At 43.3% G+C, this 23919-nt stretch overlaps 1 protein-coding gene across 4 annotated transcripts in view; it reads right to left on the reverse strand.

Moving 5' to 3' along the window:
• Window positions 1-23919, reverse strand: part of UBR2 (ubiquitin protein ligase E3 component n-recognin 2) — an 83279-nt gene that overhangs the window by 39124 nt on the left and 20236 nt on the right. For 2 of the 4 annotated variants that reach the window (XM_083175670.1, XM_083175668.1), the window contains exons 4-21: window positions 22028-22138; window positions 21256-21386; window positions 17975-18113; window positions 15863-15925; window positions 13904-14024; window positions 12929-13036; window positions 12076-12164; window positions 10879-10977; window positions 9075-9238; window positions 8602-8701; window positions 8179-8307; window positions 6760-6943; window positions 4000-4061; window positions 3425-3535; window positions 2968-3033; window positions 1802-1924; window positions 1568-1631; window positions 214-338 (exon numbers count right to left, since the gene is read on the reverse strand). In XM_083175670.1, coding sequence (XP_083031796.1) covers window positions 214-338; window positions 1568-1631; window positions 1802-1924; window positions 2968-3033; window positions 3425-3535; window positions 4000-4061; window positions 6760-6943; window positions 8179-8307; window positions 8602-8701; window positions 9075-9238; window positions 10879-10977; window positions 12076-12164; window positions 12929-13036; window positions 13904-14024; window positions 15863-15925; window positions 17975-18113; window positions 21256-21386; window positions 22028-22138 — 1989 coding nt within the window. Of the gene's footprint in view, window positions 1-213; window positions 339-1567; window positions 1632-1801; window positions 1925-2967; window positions 3034-3424; window positions 3536-3999; window positions 4062-6759; window positions 6944-8178; window positions 8308-8601; window positions 8702-9074; window positions 9239-10878; window positions 10978-11046; window positions 11146-12075; window positions 12165-12928; window positions 13037-13903; window positions 14025-15862; window positions 15926-17974; window positions 18114-21255; window positions 21387-22027; window positions 22139-23919 lie in introns of all 4 variants that reach the window. The other 2 variants (XM_083175669.1, XM_083175667.1) reach the window with 1 other exon arrangement.

Below are 23919 nucleotides of genomic sequence, written 5' to 3' on the forward strand. Positions count from 1 at the left end.
GGTAAACACAAACATTAGGAAGCATGGCGAGCGCAGTGATACTGATACAACCATTTGACTGTCGACCTTTCGGCCATGTCGACCTATTTCATGTATCGACCTAAGCCCTATCGACTTTTAGTGGTCAACCTAATGCATGTCGACCTTATGACCCATACCCCCGTAACGGTCTCAGGGAAGCAGCACTGGCTTGTATAATAGTGCCACACTCACATCTTCCGGCAATGCCTTCACCAGCTCACTGTGGGCCATGGGTCGTATGCTCAGCTGATGAACAATTTCACGTTTTATCTCATCCGTCGCTGTGACCTGACCAACTCCTGGGCAAAATCGTTCACCTGTGTCACAGATAAGGAGATGAAGGGCATGCAGATCATGTGTCAGGTCATGTGGATTCTCAGGAAAAGCTCTTTGCATTACATATGAAGCGTGGGAGGACAGGGCACGCTCTCTACTCTATCACTATGGAGGATGCTGGATCTGGCCTTCCTCCTGTACATTACCTCCTACCATGCACCAGTGCATTCCAAGTCCTAATATTATTCCCTTTATCCGTCACAATAGGAGAATAAAGGGATATAGTATGCAATATGGACTAAGTATACACAGACCATTATATACCCAGCAGAGACATAGTAGAAAAAGACACACAACACTATTCCTCCCCAACTAGAGACCTACCTGATGCTAGAACAAGGTTAGTATAGACTGAATTTCAGCTCAGGCTTGCCTACCCTCCCGGAATGACTGGGAGGCTCCCAAAAATCGGGTCCGTCTCCCAGCAAGGTAGGTAAATCTCCTGCTTGCTGCCCAGAACCCACGCACCCCCTTCCCCGCTGATTCAATTAATGGAATTTGCAGGTCCGCAGCGAGGGGGCGGGGCTAAAATGATGCAATGCACAACATTTCGCATCAATTAAGCCCCCTCCTGCGGGCCCACAAATCACGCTGTTTGTTGCATGGTGGCGGGGTCTACTGATATTAGCCTTGTCGTGTCCCCCCCCCCCCCCCCCCCCCAGCAAACTGAATGGTATTAGTACCCAGTCATGAACACAACATAATAGAATCCAGAGACTTTTGGTTTCATATATTTGCGCAAATGATTAAGCCCCGAGCCATCATCCAGGCTTCTCTGTATATTGGGGTTCCCTATTGCTATATCTAGGTACAGCACCCCCAAAAAAATCACTATAAGCCAGAAAGCCCAGAGCGGCACACCAGTGAAAAAATGTAAGTTTTAGTAAGTGAACCGCATTTTCTACAGAATAAAAATACAGGTCAGCATACTCCAAAGATATCGGGTCACATTTTTTTAACCGGTCGCATTTAAATGATAACGGCAAGGGCTGCTAAAGTGACACTTCCCTGGTCCAGTCACACAATCATTATGCATATACTGGTACCGTTGCGCCCATCCTGTATGGCTAGTATAATTATTACATAACAAAGTAAACTAGCTGAACAAGAAAGGGGAAAAAAATTTAAGCAATTGCACATAGTATTAAAGTAAAACAACTACTCATTCCATACTCGGAACACGATTTGCTGCAAATAAGCAATATCTTACCAACAATCATTATGATCAGATGTAACATTTCCTCAATAAGAGTGTTATTCTGCTGCACTACATCCTGTGGGGAGAGAACGGAAAGGTCGCATATATAGGAGCATGATAATATACCTTGATACTATTGATAGGAATCATGTAACACTAAGTAAGAAGATACAACTGCTATAAAAGGTAAGGGGAAAGGGTGAGGCGAGTACATGCTGGGTTCTGAGAAAGAAAATAAAGTGATACCTTGCTTGCACTGTCCTTTCTAAACCTTTTCCCATAATCTGGAGTACTAAATATCTGGTAAATTTCAAACCGGCTAAGAACGATCATCAGGAAATGGTTGGGATCCATCATTGAAGCACCGGCCTAGGAAAGAAAAAGTCTTATAAGTTGAATAGAATAAAAAGTGGTTTCAGGGGTAGTCTATGTCCTATGCAAGTGTTACTCAAACATTTGTGAAGCACGGCGCCCTAGAGTATCAGCACAGGACCCGTAGCCCAAATATTATTTAACCCTTTGAGTGCCAACATTAGAGATGCTGTTAGAGATGCGCAAAATATCCGCTAATAAATGGCAATATCTTTGTGTGAGCAATACAAAACATTGTCTAAAATGTTGGCATTTCTCACATTTGTTATATAAATTCAAATAAAAATTGCGTAAAAAAAGATTATATTTCCTATATAAGGTAACATTACAGGTCACTATGATGAATACAAATGTTTGCTTGGCCATTTTCACACTATTTTTGACAAATTCACTTGGCACTCAGAGTACTTACATGTCCTACTTAGTGTCAGTTATTTGGTAATGGACAAGGTTGTTATCCATACTTCACACATTTTATGATTGCCAGTCACCAGCACTGGTGTTGTCTATCACATGGACCAGAAATTATTTCATTTGTTGTTGAACCCATTACCTGTGGCACCATTAACTACTACTATTATTTTTTCTTTCTGAGCATACTAAAACCTCTTTAAGTTCATTGAAGGTCAAATTTATTCAAAATGTAATGCTTCAAGCGAAATATTATTTTGCTGATATACTGAGCGCACACATATGTACATCTTATGGCCAAAGGGTGTATTCAATGCGGCCGGTGAGGGGGTTTGACGGCGGCGATCGCAGAAAACAAGCGATCCTCACTGTTTACACCCCGCGCTTGCCGCTCACCCTATCCAACGCGCCGAGGAAATCCTCATTCCCTCAAACAGCGAGGCTCGCGGCTAATGCAGGGAACCCGCCACATCTAGCCACGAGCCTCACTGTTTTAGCGGCCGCACACGCCGTTTCCCCCTCACTCCAAAAACTTAGCAAGGTGGGAAACGGCGTGTGCAGGGGGTCATTGAATACACCCCTAAGGCGTAAACGTGTGTAGTAATGTAAAGGAAGGATGGAAAAGTTACCTGCAACATTACAATGTCCTTGTCAAACATCTCTCTTCGGCATTTTACATTATGATAGTAGTAGATCTGTTAAAAAATGAATCTACATTATAATCCATATATACAGTATACTAAAAGTAATTTGATAACGATGCCCCCACAATACTGTAAATACACCAAGTTCTCAGTATGTAATGGACTCATAAAGCCAAGGTCCTTTAATATACAGTTTCTAAACCCAGGTCCCCAGGGACCACTAGCAGTACTCTCTAAGTACATCACTGCCCTAATATACACAAATTAGGTAGAGAAGTTCTATACCGTTATGCAGCGGTCAACAATGAGTTTAATAAGAATATACTTTATCATTTCAGCTCCATATTAGTTTATTTCTATAATGAATACTCATGTTCAATTAAAGCTAGTTATAACGTTCAAAGCAAAACAGTGAAAGTCAGCAGGAAAGAGTACGACATACCTGATTAACTAAGGAAAATCCATTTCTTCGCCACATTCCGGCGTGCACCTGAGCGCACAGGACCAAACAACGCAGTGGGTGCTCAATCAGCATGGGAGGGCTCAGCTCACTCTGTGTAACAAAACAGCACAGTGCGGGGATCAAACAGACCTGTCAGTGTACTGATGCTGTGGGGGTTATTTATAAAGATGGGATGCTGCTTTGGGCAACCAATCAGATTATATCAATTATCTTCTAGATGGTGTACAATCAGTTGCCCATAGCAACATCCCATCTTCAATAGAACTCCCAAACCCATGTGTGTGCAGGGCTGTGTACCTATTTCTTATTCTAATAACTCTACATTTTATGGCAACACAATAGATGTACGATCGGGTCCTTGCCATTGTCATACATTTCAAGCTAATGACATTTTAAATTAAACAGATTGACTTATCCATTAACATGTTCCACAGTAGAACTATTAACCTTCAAGGCCAGCCCCTATTGGATGCATATTAGTGGGCGTATAACATTTTGTTGGGAGATGGTCTGTAAACAAGAAGAACAAGGGAAAAGCGGATTTTCTCACTCACAAAGGGCAGCAGCTCAGGACACTTGTACGCCACCTCACTCTTACTCAGCAGAGCGTGTAGTCCTAAGGAGCAAAGGAGAATCCAGGTGTCAGAAACAAAGCAGTAGATGTGTTTTAGCAATGTTTTATTCCAAGTAAAGAACATAAACATTTAACATGCTGTATTCCAACTGAGGAACCTTAGCATGAAAATACTATGCATGGTAAACTAAACTATGCCATTGGGAACACCTACAAATACTTGAGTGCATGACAGGACTAAGATCTCATAAGAAAGCTCTACACACATGAAGAACACTGGAAATCCCAGAATACGTTTCTTTATCTGGACAGGAGTTAGTAGTGTGGCAGAGTCTCCTGAGCAAGTACGACTCAGCCAAGGGGATACGGTCATATGGTCGACCTAAAGATGGCCGACAGTCATTAGGTCGACACCACTAGGTCGACATACTGAAAGGTCGACATGGGTCTAGGTGGACATGGGACAAGGTCAACAGGTCATTAGGTCGACATGGTCTAGGTTGACAGTCAAAAGGTCGACATGGGGTTTTTCACAGTTTTTTTGAGCCGACATATTTCATGCCCTACCATCCACCAGGTGGGAGAATAAAATAGTGTGCCCGAAGCATGGCGAGGGGACGCGGTGCACTTTATCCTGTGTTGACATTCGGATAAAAAAAACCTGTGAAAAACCCCATTTTGACTGTCGACCTAGACCCATGTTGACCTTTCAGTATGTCGACCTTATGACTGTCGACCATATGATCAACACCCCAGCCAAGGAGTGGTGACAATGACCAGCTCATTTCTGGATTGGGCTAAGAAATGAAGTCTACCGTTTCTAGAATGACCATGACTAAGTTAAACAGGAGAAAGCCAAGATCACCACAACATTAAAAGTCTAGCATTTTAACCATGTGGGTATTACAATTTTAAGCAAGCTGCTTTGGAAGGTAAAAAGCTTTAAGTTGCATTTTATCCGAGCCGGGATCCCGGAGTATAAAGGCTTAAGGAAGGTTGGAGTGTCTGTGTTCTATTAGGGCAACTTGTATGCTGTAACAATTCAGCTACGCATGCGCAGAACCCCCACCATCGGAAACAGAGCCAAATTTGAGAGGATTTTTTTTCTTTATATTGAATATACTTCTTTGATGTGCTGTCGGAGATATAAAGAAACCTTTATATGCTTACAATCCATCTGACTCAAGTAAAATGGAGTGTGAGAACCAAGTTTTATCTTTTCCATCACTTCACATGGATGTAAAGGTACCTTTATGTGCTTTTGCACTGCAGTGTTTATGTAAGCACCTATATCTGGTCATTTTAAATCCCTATGGGCTTTTTTTAATTTGTAACATTTACATTCGGGAGTGGTTATTGTAATTGTTATTTACCAATTTCTATCTGTAATCTTGGATCCATTCTGACATATTATATTTGTGTTTGTTTCTATGCACTGTTCATCACATGGAACTAAACACACTCTCGCGACACATTTATGAAACCATGGCTAAACGTATTTTACATACACTGGACTCCAATGTCCAAAGTCTTTGATCTCTATTTTCGGTAGCAGGTGACAGTATACCAGGTCAGTTCACAGGAAAGTGGCTTGGGCAGCTAATCCACCATCAAGAGCATTTACCCTCTGCCCTGGAAACCCTTATATCATGAGATCACAGGTGCTGCTGATTACACAACCTTGCTACTGCTCCAAAACCTGGTCTCGATACTCCACATTACTCTCTTGTGGAGAAATGTGGTCTATGCCAGACGATATACATTTTATCTGACGTGGGACAACTGTTGACACAATTTTTCCTATACTTTGTTGGATACCTCTGTTCCTTTCAATAGGCCAGGAAAGATTTACAAATCCTGTGATACCCAACTTCCATACCCACAGCATGACCTGAAAAACAGGATCAGCAAAGGTGCTTTCATATACCTCTTTTCCACTAACAATAAACCCAGGACTTTACGTGAGGACACGCACAGGCCCATGTGTTTTGCTAGTGGAAACGCGTCCCTGGTGAAACTCTCGGGTCGACTAACCCAGGAATCCAACCCAGGTAATTAACCGGGATGTTCATTTGCCACCTGCTAGAGGAGCTAGAAAGGAAAGACTAGAAAGCAAAAAAAAAACCACTTCCTTAACATGAGGGTGAGCAGCGCATGCAATCCAAAAGGAGGAGGAAGAGGAGAAGGGTCCAAAACTAGGTCTATCTTAACCCTAAAACTGACAACTTTATTTATTATTAACAGTTTCTATATAGCTCACACATAAGTGTTCATTCTAGCACCCGCGATCTTTGAAAACCCATGCAGTTCCTCTTTCCTGCCTGGTGTGTCGCTGTCTGCTGTGCTGTTTCTAGCACAGGTCTGGTTTGCATATCAGTGCTGATATACAGACCACACTGTGCTAGAAGCACTACAGCAGACAGTGACACCCCAGGCAGGGAAGAGGAACTGCATGGGATTTACGGGTGCTAGAATTAACAATACACACAGATTCCATACTAAAAATGTTGTCAGGCTAAATTCATTTTTATTTGGACCCTCCACTAATAATTTTTAGAACAATCCTAAAAGTTTTTATTGCACAAACTTTTGTTATTAGGCTTCTCTGGCTACTCCCCCAGGATTGTCAACATTCTGCATATCTAGCAGCTAAGTGGGCCATGGAGATAGATATATATAGATATATATATATATATATAAAACCTTGACCAATCCCACAGAGTCTTAAAGAAATTCTTACCCGCAAGGAGGCGAGACACTGGTAGGTGAATGCTAACTTTTTCCTGTGACACACAGTATCGTATTGTCTCCACGGAATGGCCTGCAATGCTGAGTGTGATGGGCTGTTCTCCATCAGTGAATCCACTGTGACAATGTGTCAGCACCACAAGACACTTCTTGTATGCCTCAATCAGAACATGTTCCTGTAAACCACAAGGATGAAGTATTTTTAGGTGCATATTGTCATTCAGTTACAGCATACATACATTTGGCAGCATATACATTACTTGATGAATCAGACCTATTGTGGTTTTTCACCATCTACGTAATAAGAGTAAATCAATGACTTATCGATAAACCCTAATCTGTAGCTCCGTCTAAAGGGCCGTACACATGGAGCAATATGATGCTGCCAATATATTGCCCAGCGATTCCCCTCGCAAGCCTCTGCTGCTGACTAAATCATTCGATGGTCGCCGACCATCAAATGATTTCTCCTGCCTTTGCAAATAAGAGGAACGGACTTTTATTTGCAGGCACCTGGGATGAAGAGAGGATGGGTGGCTGACGTCATGCGAGACTCCTCCCAATGCTGCCATGTATGTGCTGTCTGCTGACTACACCTGTGATGTGATGACCTTCTGCAGTAACTTGCTGGGGTCAATTATTTTTATTGTTTGATGGGGTCCCAGAGAAAAATAGTTTGAGGATCCCTGTGATAGACAATATCTAGGTCGACAGTGATTAGGTTGACAGCTTGAAATGGTCGTCATACCGTAGGTCAACAATGACAGAAGGCTGACATCCACAAGGTTGACATACGGTTTTCACATTTTTTTGGTGTCTGTCATGGACACCATATAAGTGTGCCACTGGGATCGCCATGCTTCGGGCACAGAGCCTGGCTGAGCTTGGCACACTATTAAATTCTCACTCTATGCCCACTTGGATAGTAAAATATAAACCAAGTCCGTCTACAACTAAGAAACGTGAAAACCGCATGTCGACCTTTATGGGTGTCAACCATGCCCATGACGACCATAAGCTTGTTTTGACCTTCTGTCAATGACAACAAATGGTATGTCGACCATTTCAAGGTATCGCCCTAGTCACCGTCGACCATTAGTGGCTGACCTAGTGACTGTTGACTCAGGGACTGCAAACCATCTGGGACACCTTGGCGAGGTACCATGCAAATAGTACTGCCTAAAAGATTTAAACGACTGCACCTTTCCTGAGACGCTCATGCAAACAAACATTTTACGAGGTAACAGGGACTTAACAAATGGCTTTATCAAGAGGATTCTGTCCTCTGAAAAGGGCAACCTTCAGCTGACAGATACCAAAAGGCTTGATCCAAGAAGACCTCATCTTGTCCTATTCATGAGTAGCCAAGTCAGAATGCTAATACCTACTTCTCATGGAGATTGGTACTTACATCAGTAGAACACCAGTCCTGCATCATGGAAATGATGTGTGTGAGTTTCATCTGTAAGGTGAATGCCGCCTCCCACTCTGGTTCCATCTCAATATGCTGACCCACCTGGCGGGTTATTGGATCCATCCCCTGCAGGAACAGAGATAAAGCCGTTTCATATGACTGGTACATGTCCGATATCGTTAGATGCAGGTCTGGGAATCATTCTGTGAAGATCATAAGGTGATCCAGTGACAGTTTGGGGCCTGTTTGATTACTCTGCCTTCATTTGTCTTACGTCAGATTGTTATCTATATTGTTTGCCATTACCCAGACTAAGGTTTGTTTTTTGAACAACTCTTTGTTTGCGGTCAGACATTTTGCTTGTGCACGGTATAAGTGACATGCCACCTAGGATATGGTTTCCCCTGTCACGGAACATACCTGCATGCACTTTAGTAATTCTAGGAAGACAAAGAACCCTTCAAGAAACTTGGTTCGCAAAGAAGGAGACCATTCAGGTGGCTTACTGATGAGCAGATATCTATAAGGAGAAGTACAGGACATAATAAGAAATATATTCAAATTGAGTTAGGATGATCATTTAAACACATAAATTAATCCAGAAACCATAAAAAACCAAGGGGGGTATTCAATATGTGTATTCACTGCTGCCGTTAGCGGAGTTTTTTGAAGTCAGATCGGCTTTGTTGAAAACGACCACGGATTGTCGAATCCACGGCCGTTTTCACCGATCCACAGACTTTCCAGCACTCAGCAGTCGGAACATTGAATTGCGACTGTCGAGTTACTGTCGGATGAAATGAAAACGGTCCGGGATTCCAACTGTCGTGACGTTCCATATTGAATACCCCCCAATGAGTGAACCAATGTCATGCTGTTTCTTGGGTACTCACTTCAGGTCTAAAATTAGGCTTTGCACCCTCCTAAACTTGAAAGCTTGCAATGCTGTGTATCGCTCAAACTGGAATCTGCCCTGGATATCACGATGCCTCAAATGATCCATAAAGGTTTGTATGATTGTAGTCATAAGGTTCTCTTCCATGATTAACATCCGCGCCTAGACATGATTAAAATATGTTACATTTAATCAATAATATAATGAACGAGGTGGAAACCGTGAGTAAAGAATGGATTGAAAATCTGGAAACTATGTACTATGTGTTGGCGCGAGATAAAGGAGACAAAATGACACTTTAGAAGCCAATCCCAGTATTTACAAATAACTGAAATCAATTTCTCAAATACTATTACTTTTTTAGGGCACGCTGGTATGTGTAATTCTACAGTAGCTGGAGGGCCGCATGTTAATCCACAGCACCTTGCCATCAAAGGTGCCATCAATACATTTTTAATAAGTGCTTTGTATTCCATTGGCAAACTGTTTAACAACCATATTTTAACATTTTTGAACACAGACTTAGTTAAATTTGACTGCTTTTGCACCGCCCTAAATATTCAGTGTTATTGCACTTGAAAACGCCACAACCTGGGAAATTGTGCAGTGTAAATGCACCCAGTGAAACATGCTGGGTCGATCGACCAGGCATTTTAACATGGGAAGCGAGCAGGGTTGAACACGGATTCAGGTAACCCGGGTTTATGTAAACCAGACCTGTTCATTGCAATGAAATAGCCAGCGCTGGGAGATGCACTCATCTCCAAATTCCGGCTCAGGATCTGCATCCGCCGACATCTGGCATTATGCCGGGTAGAAACACCGGTCATATACCCCTTTCACATGGCAAATGCCGGGTCGCACCCAGGATTTGGACATGGGTCTGTCCCGGCATTTGTGAGGTGAAGCTCCCACAGCCTGGTCGCTAACGTCATCGGGAGGGTGGGGCGGAGAATGACCAGGGGTAGGAGGCAGCACTTGGAGCTGACACTACCTCCTCCTTATAGTGTGAACAGGACCCGGGTTGCTCGACCCAGGTTATCCGTTCAAAATGCCCAGCAACTCGGGTCAGACCTGGGTTGCTGGACCCAGGATTATTCAAAAGGCCCTTTCACACCGCACAGTGTCCCAAGTCAACCCGGCAGCAACACGGTTCGGACCTGGGTTATTTGTGCGGTTTTGAAAGGGATATAAAGGGTTCACAAGTCAGGTCACACCCGGGTTGAAGCTGGGTACAAAATCCCACATGATTCTGTAGACAATTGGTATTAAAAATCATATCTATATTTATCACAAATTAATTTATTGATACAATAGAAAAAAACACTGGTCGGAAAAATCACATAAAAATGAACCCACACATAAATTATACACTCAAATGGTCATAGGCTGATATATCACCGACAGGAATATTCTTGTTCTGTCTAGAGCAGTGGTAGCCAACTCCAGTCCTCCAGAGCTACCAAAAGTTCCTGTTTTCTAGATCACCTAGCTGCTGCACAGGTGTATTCATTACTCACTGACACATTATAAATGATCCACAGGTGGAGCTAAATACTTCCCTTGTGATTGTGTGAGGAGACCTAGAAAACATTAACTGTTGGTAGCTCTCGAAGACTGGGGTTGGCTTCCCCTGTTCTAGAGAATGATAGCATTAGTATAAGAATGTCCCAATGGTTATTAGCTCCTCTCCACAAATGCTGGAATTCGGTCTGCTTGCTGGGCGAGTCTGGTGGTCTTGTTCATACTTACAAGATCAAGGAAGGTGTGTGCCTGGCTGTGTACAGAACTCAGATACTTACAAGTGAAGGCACTGTGAATATCTGTACCGAAAGGTCAGTGATTGAGAATTCCCTGTCGTGGTCATCTTTGACATAATCACTCTGCAATCGCTCATAGTTCTAGTGAGAGGAGGTAAGAAAGACAAGGGGTGGCATCTATCAGTTCAAAAACAATGGGCATCTACTCACCATTGTGGGTACAGTGAAGAGTTGCACAGACAGAGCAGCCACCGACACGGCACGCTCGTGATCATCCTCCATAAAATCTCTCTGCAACTGCTGGTAATTCTAAACAACAAGGGGGAAATTCACCTCTAATCCACACTGGCCTTGCATGTCTACTCTTAAAAGCTTTAACGATATAGGGATTTCATCGGAAATTCATAATGAACTAATCTGTCTGATTTATTTGGCAGAGCAAAGAAAAAAATGCTGTGAGGTGATTGGCTAACTGTCATCTTGCCATGGAATCTCACCCAATAGTGAGCCAAAGGGAGACCACTGAGCTAAAACCTATACACAGAGCACACAGGCTCAAATATTCACTGATCACGTACAATTGGAAAAGGTTTCACCTTTATAGAATACCAGAAAACAAAGTCTATTGATGTAATTAAAGCACGAGACAATAATCTTAATGTGCAATGTAGACTGTACTGTACATGTTCAGATGGAGGTGGGGGCGGTTGTAAATGTGTGAAAAGTTGGAGATTAGCCAGCAAGCTGGGTCTGGTAATGGAATGGAGGAGTTGTCTGGAAGCATATCAAAGGCCAGTAACTGGAACATTAAAGACAAGTGTACCAATATTCAAGCTCCCACCTAGGGCCAGAGGTTGGTTTATATAAGCACACTGGATTTGGTGCATCTTGCGATTACAGCAGTCACACAGAGCTGTGCGCCGGCATCTCTGGTAATGAATAGTATAGATCAGCAACACAAAGTGTAAGATGGAGGGGAGTGAAGACAGACAGCAGACTGGAGACATGCAGTAGCAAACGTTGGACCTGGTCAAGCACTTCCCAGCATCCTGTGCCTGAGAGAACCAGTGACATCACTGAGTGGATTAGGTCTCTATGGAGGCATTAGGGTTGTCAGTGATGTAATGGGCTTTAGTTTCTTTAATATTGGTACAGCCAACAAAATGTCTGCCTCCAGCAGTAGTGTAGGTGTTAGGTGCAGTTTAATGATGCATGTCAGATAGACTTCTATAGACTTACTTTTGCAAAACGGATGGCAAAGAGCTTCTTGTATTTTAAGTCCATCAGCAAACTGCTCATGAACAATTGGTGGTAGCAGTTCCTCGCACCTATAAAGTAGTACACAATTTGGCACTTAATATCCAAAATGATAATCCTGGCATCTAACTGTATGGAATCATCTCTAGTGCTGTCAACGGATGCATTACAAGTAGCAATACAATTCAATTAAACAACCAAGACATTGGACTACCATTGTAATGGCATAAAATATTGAAGTTGCTTTAGAAACAAGAAGTATCTTTATATTTAAAAAAAAGCGGTACTTGTGTAGTTTCACAGCGGCACTTCCCTGCGGATCGCATTGCATGCAAATCGTATGCAAATATCGCATGCGATTCGATCCGCGATGTGATTTAGCACACCCCCACTATCCACTTCAGTCCGAAGCGTGGGGATGCGGTACGCAGCGCTGCGACCTGTTCATGTCCCCACTATCCACGTCGGCATGGAGTTGATTTTATTAAGTGTGGCAAGCGCAGCGGGCCACCGCACCCAAAGCGTGGTGAGCGCAGCGAGCCCCGCAAATGGACACTGATTACTTGACATGTATTCCAATGCGCTCGCCACAATTTGGGTTGGGTGGCTTACTGCGCTCTCCACACTTTATAAAGATCGGGCAGACGCATACCCCTCACGGGGCTCGCCACGATTTGGGCTGATGTGGATAGTGGGGGAGTGCTAAAGCGCATCACAGATCAAATATCGCATGCGACTTGCATACGATCCGCTGGGAAATGCCACCGTGAAACTACACAAGTACCAAAAAACTATCAAGTCACAAGATGGCAAGAACAAAGCTGGACACTCTTACCTTTCCAAAGAATGGAATCACAGAGCATTAATTTGTCTACGATAGAGGAGTTTTCTCCATCTGGACCTTCTTGTAAGCCCACTTGGCACAGAATCCGCCTCAGACCATCTGAAGAGATGTAGAATAAAGAATATAAGCCCTGGTCAGGGGTTTCTCAGCTCTACAGTTGGTTGTAAGCTGGGCTTTCCTAATTTATGATGCGAACAACATTAATGTTCCTCATACAGTAGATGCTTTACACATAATGCTGCATCCGTTTCATTTATTATTCTCCTGCATACAATGCATGTCTCGCTATCTTGGACCCCAAAGCCACTAATAAACTGCCTTCCCCACAGAGATAGATGCAGCAGTCCAGCATCACTCCATCAGTGCCCTCCTAGGTACCCCACTGGGGATCCAACATTTATAGCATGGAAGGCGACGTTAACGATTTAGACACAGGTAAAAAACAACTGCAATTATGATTACAGCTGCGATGTGACTAAATCCTGAGCGCCACCGTATGTATGTATGCATATAATTATATTGTATCACCATCAGCACGCCACAGAGCAACCAGTGGCAGAGATTGAACACAGCAGTAAGGGGGAAGACATGCCGCTCACAGCTCGGGAAGCCGGCCCAGGACAGCTGATCGCAGTACAGTTCTGTTCCTGCCGTATTGAATTACTGACACCGTGTGCTTTGCTCTGTAATGATGGCGATATGGATGTTCTGATATTGGAGCTGGCAAGCTGTTGATTTATGACCTTTCATGTATGTGAGCTTATACTTTCTTTATTATAAATATTTACAGTCTGCTCACTGGTGCGCCTCTGTGTATTTCTCTTTTCTGCCAGTTACAGTATATATATATTTTAGCACTTATCACGTTATTTGTATTCTGTGTGTTAGTTGACCATACGTGCATTACTTATACCCATCAGATCCTTACACAGTGCACAATTATTGGGAGGATTAAACAAGGTGTACCTGAGTAGCCAATGATCTGTCCCAGCCAGCTGAGGATTCGTAGCCCAAATGTCTGGTGTGCCACAATAGCTGAATGCATGACCTGCACCTTAAGGGGCTTGGTCTGCCGACTGGTGTTTCTCTAGAGAAAATACATGAACAGGTTAGCAAGAATTACAGTACAATAATCATAAAAAAATGTTTAAATTCAAGCTGCATTTACTATGTTATGTATTCACAAATATGGTCGTATCTTATTATATTCACATATTATGAGCAAGTTTCAACTCACCCCTAAGCTCTAAAAAGAATACCCACCTTCAGCCTGCATGGGAGACCAATGGATTGCTAATTAGAGAATTCGCAAATCGAGGAATTATGGAACAACTGTGCCTGGGAGGAAACAGCAACATAAACTGCGTATGGATCAAACGCAAAAGCGGCCGGAGCGTGACTGACAGGAAGCCACCGTTACCGCCCATTTTCTGTGTGTGTCAGTAAACATGCAGGTGTGCCCAAGCGTTTTGAAGGGTTGGTCTCTGATGTCAGCACTGGCCTCGATCAGCCTGTCTCAGTTGCAGATTAATGGAAGCCTCAGAGCTACTCAGATCAGAACATGCTCAGATCAGTGATCCATGCTGAATTATGCTCTATGTTCCATCCCCGCTCCTTCTCATCAAGCAATAGAGCAGAGAACAGTAATTACCAATCAGCCCTGGGTGGGATACTCTGGGGGAATGTTACTAAAATGGGAGTTCTATTTCACATGGGATGTTGCCATGGGCAACCAATTAGAATCTAGTTCTTATTTATTTAGCACATTCTAGAAGATAATAGACATGATCGGATTGGTTTCCCAAAGCAACATCCCATGTGAAATTGAACTCTTAGGGGCAGATTTATTAAGCTTGGAGAAGAGATAAACTGGAGATAAAGTGGAGAAAAGGTAAAAGGAGATAAAGCACCAGCCAATCAACTCCAAACTGTCTTTTTCAAACACAGCTGATAAATCCAAGCTTAATAAATCTGCCCCTAAATCTTAATAATTTCCCCCTACAGCCCCAGAAGAAGGGATTTAACATCAGGTACATTTAGTTTCCTTTTCATCTGCACTACTAGGATACAGATGATGAATATTCCAAATGCAGCCTCAACATGTGGGGAGGAACGCCGGAGACAGAAAAGCCGCAACTGGTGCAACTACACCTTAGTTAAATAGAAAACAGCAGGCGCAGCGCAGGTGATCGCTCTGCATACATCATCTGTTGGCGCACCATCCAATAAGCATCCGCTATCATGGCACCATCAGCTCAGAGTCATCTGGTACATGCCAACATGCTCCAGTAGAAGGGGAAAATAGGCACCACATGCCTTCATATAGCCATCAAAGAAGACATACTGCCAAGCTCTATCACTTCTTACTTCCTAGAACAACACATATAAGTCTGGCTCTGCTATGCTCTATTTAAAGAGAGATCCTGGGTGAAAAAAGAAGATCTATTGGTTTCTAGCACAAGAAATCAACTAGATCTGTGTATTAGGAATGTCTGAAAAAAATGGGTGGGGATAAAAAAAAACGCTTGCCCCTTTCATCCAGTCTGTCCTGCAATAACTAAGGGCTAAGGTCAATCAGTTGGGGATGACACAGACAGACAGAAAAAATGGAGCAGACCGTGCATAAGTGAGATGCCTCTGTGCCCAGGCATTAATGAATTAGTCTGCCACCCAGTCGATCACCCTGAATATTGCAGAGAGTTTAAAAAAAATAAAACACTGGAAAGTCACCATCTAGCAGGCAGTGTAACCCCATTCTGCACAAAATTAAGAGAGGGAGTAATACAGTAGAACAGAAGTTAGTCATTATTAGCAGGCATCAGTGGTCAGAGGGAAATATTTTACAGTGGTCAGCCTTTCAAGGCGTATAACAAAAATAGCATCTCCCTACATGAGGAAACTTTTTTTTATTACGAATTAACTTACCACTATGACAGATTTTGCTTGTTCACAGCTTTGAAAGTTCCCATACAGAACCGATCTACGTCCCTGCAAGAAAAACATAACCATTTTATCACGTTATGTAGAGTGTATATGCAAGTAGCCATATTTCATCCAATCAAGATCCATTTAACAGCTGAACTACCTAAAGGTTTTTCAAAAATATTCAGTTACATATTTTTCTACTAGCCGACCCGCCCAGCATTGCCCGGGAAAACCTTGGGGGTTTTTTAATTGCCAAAATCGCTGTAAAATTTTGCCTTCTGCTGTGCCAAAGGCCTAAGATTGTAATTTGTAAAAACCTCCACCATAATGATAGAATCTGTTTGCATTGATACTCAATGACAGCAATGAAATCAGGTGTGGTGTGGTTGTTTAAAACACACCACTCCTGACTTGATAGCTTGTGTGTGTTGATGAATTCCACATCCACTCCCGAGATTTAGCACCTATGATGCATTTATTTTTGTGTTGTACTGTTTTTGTGTGTGAGTGTGTGTTGTACTGTATGTGGTGTGTTATGTATGTGTGTGTATCTGTCCAATCTGTAAGTGTGAAAGGTGCGCTACATATATATATATATATATATATATATATATATATATATATATATATATATATATATATATATATATATATATATATATGTGTGTGTGTGTTGTGTATCTGTGCAATGTTTAAGTGTGTGTTGTACTGTTTTTGGGTGGGTGTGTGTTCTACTATGAGTGGTGTGTTATGTGTATCTAACCAATGTGTAATTGTGTGAGGTGGGCTACGTACATATGTGTGTGTAGTGTGCTGTATGTGCGTATGTGGGGTACTGTGTGTATACAAAGTGTACGTGTGTGTGATGTGTCGTATATGTTATTATTATTATTCCTAATAGTTGAAGGCCCCCACCATAATGACAGCAATGAAATAAGGTGTGGTGTTGTTCCTTGGTCATCTGTTTCCCAGATTGATTATCTGGAAAAAAGATTGACAATCAAGGCAAATAGAAAAACACCAATGCTCAAAGTTCAATATCCCAAAAATGGCTTCAAGGTGCACACCACCGGGTCCAGAGGTACCTTGTTGCCAAATCTGGCAGCTCTGAGTGCCAAGGTGTCTCCACAATGCAACAGAAACACACACACACTCTTCAACTTATTATATACAGTAGATATAACATTTTTGGGGTGAAACAGTATAACAAAAACATTTTCTCAAATGCATGAACTTAAACTTTAAACCCCAACAAACTATTCAGAACTTTTATAATTGGTCACACCTAATTAGTGGTAAAACATCTAGATTTTTAATAGATAAGGGATAACCATTGCAAAATCATTAATCCTTTGAGTGCCAAGTGAATTTGTCAAAATGCTGTGATATATGCCAAGCAAATATTTTTATTCATCATAATGACCTGTAATGTTTACCTTGTATATGAAATATAATCTTTTTTTAAACAACATTTTTTAACTTGAATTTATATAACAAATATGAGCGACGCTGGTATTTTTAGCTGATATTTTGCGCATCTCTCACAGAGATGTTGGCACTCAAGTGGTTAAAAGTGACAAAACCCTACATTTATTTTTGGGGGTGACATTATGCAGAAATAGAAAACTAGCGTTCACTCTAGGCTGTTTTAGCGCCGTGTCCTGACTGATTTTTAAAGTGCAAAATGCACCCTGCCTGTTTAACGGGGTCCTGCTAAAACAGCCAGGCTCGCCTGTCCCCGCTGTCTAGAGCTCTCAGAGGAAGCCAAGCACCTACATAGGTGCTGGGCACACCCCCAACAGAGACGTTGGTGGCCGGACCCACCCACATTAGTGGCGTAGGTGGGCCCGGGCCGCCCTTTCCCCCGGCGCCCTGCCCTTCTGCGATCCTGGAGGGATCACTAAAAAAATGCATTTTAATGTCTTAATAATACATTTATATTACCAGCTGTTAGGATTTATAGAGGTGCATATACATTACATTATAAATACTAAGAAGGTGCAAAGTGTAGAAAGTTCCTCTGGATCTAAGATCTCTTCCTCTGTGGATACTCAAGCGGTTTTCCAAAGTGAACAAACACACACAAAAATACAAAGTAATGAAGACGCTTACATCTCTATCCACTGTTGTTGCGAAGCTAATGGCTTCCTTCTGACTGCAATTCACAGCTTTCTGAAGAGTGTAGATAACTTGCTCATAGGTATGAACTTCGTCATTAAACAGCATGCAGTAATAATTGTCCTCTTTCTCCCTGTTACAAAAAAAACACAGAATACTTAACATTGATCTCTGACAGAAGTGCACCGGGGATACCGCACTGTTATTTATGGGTGACCCTTCCTACGAGGAAAACCGGACTGTGGGCTCATTATACTGTACGTTAATGGGATATCTGCAGACAAATCACATTCTTACATTTGTTGACGCTTTCACAGCCTAGCAACAGGTCAGTAGTTGCTATGCAGGTCTCTACATAGATCTGTAAACTAACTGGCTACAAATACATAAAAATAGGATTTTAATACCTACCGGTAAATCCTTTTCACTGAATTAATATGGGGTACTGAGGTCTTATAACCTTGGGGAATAGAGGGTATCCGACAGGAGACCGGCACATAACATTTTCTTCAACCAGGGTGTGCTGGCTCCACCCCTCTACTTCCCCCTACTAGCCAGTTAAGAAAACTGTGCCCGAAGGAAGGATAACGTATGTGAGGTAGGAATTAGCATTATAATAACGTGGTGAGATTTGCACCAGCACACCACAACCACTCTCTCAACTACACGTAGTTAACCCAGTCATTGTGTTATAAGAAACATAAATTGTATAAGATTTTTGTGGAGCAATTAGTCATCAAAACTCAGCTGCTCCTAAACAGGTCAACGAACCAATAACTTTACAGAATGCCAGAAGTTGCAATTAGCAAGAAGGCAATAACAGGATCACAACCTGTGCAAACAGAGCCCCGCACTGAGGCGGGCGCTCAGTACCCCATCTGAATTCAGTGAAAAGGATTTACCGGTAGGTATTAAAATCCTATTTTCACTTTCATTCATTATGGGGTACTGAGGTCTTATAACCTTGGGGAGGTCCCAAAGCTTCCAGAAAGGGCGGGAATGTGCGGAGCCTGTTGCAACACAGCCTGCCCAAACTGGGTATCATCACTGGCCACAGTGTCAAATTTATAAAATTTGCCAAAAGTGTGTTGACCAGACCAGGTGGCAGCTCTACATAGCTGCAATGCTGACACACCCCGAGCAGCCGCCCAGGATGCTCCTACGGCTCTAGTGGAGTGAGCTCTCACTGAGGCCGGAATAGTCAGATGGGCTGCCACATATGCTTGCTGTATAGTGGAACAAATCCATCTAGCAATCGATTGTTACGATGCTGGGCATCCTTTCTTTAGTGCGTCATACAACACAAAAAAACACTCCGTCTTACGGATCCTTGATGTTCTTGTAACATAGATCTGCAGGATTCTAACCACATCAAGTGACTCAGGAATATCTTTATGTCCTGAACAAGAAGGCACCACAATCGGCTGGTTCATATGGAACGCCGAGACCACTTTAGGGGTACTGAGGTCTTATAATCTTGGGGAGGTCCCAAAGCTTCCAGAAAGGGCGGGAATGTGCGGAGCCTGTTGCAACACCGCCTGCCCAAACTGGGTATCATCCCTGGCCACAATGTCAAATTTATAAAATTTGACGAAAGTGTGTTGACCAGACCAGGTGGCAGCTCTACATAGCTGCAATGCTGACACACCCCGAGCAGCCGCCCAGGATGCTCCTACGGCTCTAGTGGAGTGAGCTCTCACTGAGGCCGGAATAGTCAAATGGCAAATGACACCAGCACCCTGTAACCTGGTCTACCGATTAGATAGGCTGGCTTTTATGCACAGACACCAATATTATCAACACTGTGTACTGCTATCAGTGGCTTATAGCACACTAGAAGCGCTATCAAGCGCTATACTTGCTGTCTCTGCTGACTGATCTCTCTCCCTTCAAGGCTGCGCTGAGGAGTGATCTCTGCTCTGCTGTAATGGCGCCCACAGCATGAGAAGAAGCAGGAAGCAGTGTACAGGCGCGCTCAGGTCCCGCTCTGAGCTAAGCCCCGCCCCTTGTAATGGCGCCCGGGCTATGCTAATATTTATACTGGTGCCTGGGGGTGTGGTATGGGACTCCGACAGTCGGGATCCCGACAGTCATTATCCCGACGTCGGGATCCCGACTGGCCAGAGTCAGACAGCATGGCGAGCCCAAAAAAGCCCCTTGCGGGCACGGTGGCTCTCTACGTGAGCCACCTATTCTATTCTCCCTCTATGGGGGTCGTGGACCCCCACGAGGGAAAATAGCGGGTGGCCGTCGGGCACCCGGCTGTCAGCGTTTTGACAGTCGGGATCCCGACTGGCCAGAGTCAGACAGCATGGCGAGCCCAAAAAAGCCCCTTGCGGGCACGGTGGCTCGCTACGCGAGCCACCTATTCTATTCTCCCTCTATGGGGGTCGTGGACCCCCACGAGGGAAAATAGCGGGTGGCCGTCGGGATCCCGACGTCGGGTAAATGATTGTCGGGATCCCGACTGTCCGGAACCCGGTGCCTGGTAACCCTTTAATAAGGATTGACCCACATAGCGGTATATGCCCTGGTGGTCCAGTGGCAATGCCTGGCATCCAGTCTGTCGGCGTGGCTGCAGTATTAAAACAGCTGCGCGCGATCCCTGTGCAGGGCTATAGCGCCGCCATCGCCATTATGCCGCACATAAAACCGGCGTCCCCACTGAGGGGACCCGGTTATCACTCACCACCGAAGTTTTCAGGCTGAGCCAGGGGTGTGCGGCAGCTGGGGGTGTGCTCGCTGCAGCGCAATGCCCGCGGTAACAGCACCCTCTCAGGTCGGTAGACCTGCAGCAGGGATCAACTCGGTTCCTTGAGAGGCCTGCAGCAGTCCCTTCCCCCAGCTTCCCTCGTCGCAGGGAAGCGGTTAAGCCCAAACAGCAACCCGAAAATAACAAACTAAAATAAATTGAAGAAAAACTCTCTGGATCTCCAGGAGTGTGCATCCTCTCCTGAGGGCACATTTTCTAAAACTGGCTAGTAGGGGGAAGTAGAGGGGAGGAGCCAGCACACCCTGGTTGAAGAAAATGTTATGTGCCTGTCTCCTGTCGGATACCCTCTATTCCCCAAGGTTATAAGACCTCAGTACCCCATAATGAATGAAAGTGAAAACTAGATCTATGATAAGGTTCTGAATGATATATGGAACAATCTTTTGTTTCTTACTGTATGCAAATAAGTACAAACACACGGCCACATACCACGATCTATCTAACATCACAGAATTTCCTCTCTTTCCCACAGCTCACCCACACTCCAGTGTTTCATACTTACACATGCTCCAGTCCTGGTGGCAGCTCGTTCTCTTTTTCCCATGTTAGTATATCCACTGTGTATTGAAACATGATAGCGAATATATTGTAAGCCCGTGCCACCATATCCTCTGACAAGTGAACAAGAGGGTCCTGGGAACCGAGAAAAAAAACATACAAAATGAAGTACAGGTGAGGGAACTAATGAAAGAAGCGCTCATCTACATCACTAATTTCCTTTCTCCAGTGGAATCTGACGTTAAGGTGTCTGTAGAAAGTAGATGGTCAGTATGCTTTCTTTCCTGCTAGGTTATGGCTGGCTAAGACAGTGGTCTAGCATTACACTGGCATCTTTCAATAGAAATCACTTAACTCTTAATGGAGTTGTCAAAAATCGGCACAGGCCCTACTTTACATAAATGGAGAGGGATAAAACACAAAATTGTTTTCCTGGGTACTGCAGAATTACAAGTACAGTAAAGTAGGTCTTCTTTACGTTAGACTGGTAGATCAGTAATTGCTGTGTCACCTAATGGGGAGTCTTAATTCGTTTTTCTACCCATCCATAAGGGTCACAGTAGACCACGTGTAAAAGGTGGGCACAGACGTCCAATAATGCTACCCCAACTTCCCAGCTATAAAAATCTTGCTAGTCTCGCATAGATCTTACAGATACATTACGAGCAACAGACTGGCATCATTTAACTATTGCATAGAGAGGACTTGCAGGGATTGACAACTGAAACAGAATAGGAAATGGTCGAGACGTTTCCCATAGTAACCAGAATGTTTACCTCTGTCTCATTTTCAGAGATGTTCAGTCCATGCTTCTGACAGTACGGGCCTTCCTTCCAGGCCTCAGCATCTCCACAGTCACAAAACCCTCCGCCTCCAGATGTTGTCATCTGGTAAATAACAGAAAAAAGAAGGTTACCACTTTTTGCAAGTTACAAATGAACTGAACTATCTACCTTCTTGGTAGCATTGTTTGAAGCACCGATGGGAGCTATGCACTGCCTCTCTGGAGGATTGTGGTGATCTCCTTGTAAGTATGTATCCGCATTGATCAGAACTAGGACCACCTCACTGGAGAAGCACTATCTACACTGTAATAGATGACATACAGATATATTTGCACGTTTAAGCTAATATACAGACACGGCGAATGAACAATCACTTGGCACTATACAGTACACATACTGAGAACATTGGCAAATCACATAATACCACCATCTATGAAGCAAGCTAACAAGCAGGGGACCGTTTACAAAGAGCTTTCCTGTATTTATCATCTTACCACTGAGGGTGTAATGAACCTCGACAGTCATACTATTGATGTGTCCCATAATTATCCTGGTTCCGGGGCACTTTTTGGCAACTTTACGAAGAAGGTCCTTTGTTTAGAGACTCTGGCTTAAGGTCATTTATGATTTTTTTTATTTTTTCTACCAGGGCTTCACAATCCATTCTCGGGCTTATAGTGTGCTCCTTGGAAGCAGATGTACTCAATAGACACACTACACAGTATTTTGTTAAACTTTCTAAGTATAGCTTGCTATTGGATGGTTTGGTGAATGGATCTCCATGGTAAATATGATCAGCTACAAGGAGCCTGGACAATCTCCTGCTCCCTCTCTGCCTATACCTCCTAGCTAAGAATGACTGTCATTACCTCTACAACATCTAAACTCAGTTTAGTTTATACTGTGATATCGATGTGGGTCTCTCTCTCTCATATATATATATTCCTCGAAATCAAATAGAAAATCAGCGCAAAGAGCTGTTATCCAAATTTTAAGCGCAAAAGGTGAGCATGCTGATGGGTCAAGCAAACACCCATTCCTGCCAACTTCTGATTCTCTGATAGATACTTAGGCACAACCATTGCATTAACCAATGTTGTGTATTATGTGATGCACAGTTCCCCAGCTTATTAACAATACTACAGCAGATTCACGTGTGGTGATCCGACGATTGTAACAAATGAGATTCTCCACAGCCAAAATCGTGGCAGGGCTGGTGCACCAACATGATGCTTATTAAGGCACAGTTTGTACTTTTAATTGTTTTTTTTTTTACTTGGATACTATGTACTAAAGTTAATACTGCTTCTGTAAGAATACCTGGTACTTGTGTATCTGGGCTCCCGATTTTTTCATTGCATGCCACTACTTAAGGCATGCAATGCAATGCGATGCTATGTGATTTTTCATTGTAAAGACCTGATTTTTAATTGTATAGTCAACCATGGGTGATTTCATACCCCCAACCCGAGGGGACACGGATTACTTTACATGTATTCTGAGTCCCCTCGTGGGGCTCACTGCGCTCGCCACACTATATAAAATCAACTCCATGCGTAGTTGGATAGTGGGGGGTATGAAATCACCCATGGGTGACTATTCAATTAAAAATCTGGTCTTTACAATTAAAAAATCGCATTGCATGAATTGTATGCCACTATATTGCATGCGATGTGATGCAATGCAATGCAAAAAATCGGGCACCCAGATATTACACAAGTACCGAATACCTTATTACATGCAGATTATGTACAGTATATAGTACTTTGAGTGGAATGGTTAGCAATAAAATGGTGTCGTAGAAAGACTAATACTCAGCTCTAGATCAGTATTGCTTACGCTGTATCTGCCATGTTTCCTGCGACACATCAGTAATACCAGGA

The sequence above is a fragment of the Crinia signifera genome, chromosome 3 (genome assembly GCF_055691185.1).
Source record: "Crinia signifera chromosome 3, ASM5569118v1, whole genome shotgun sequence".
NCBI lineage: Eukaryota > Metazoa > Chordata > Amphibia > Anura > Myobatrachidae > Crinia > Crinia signifera.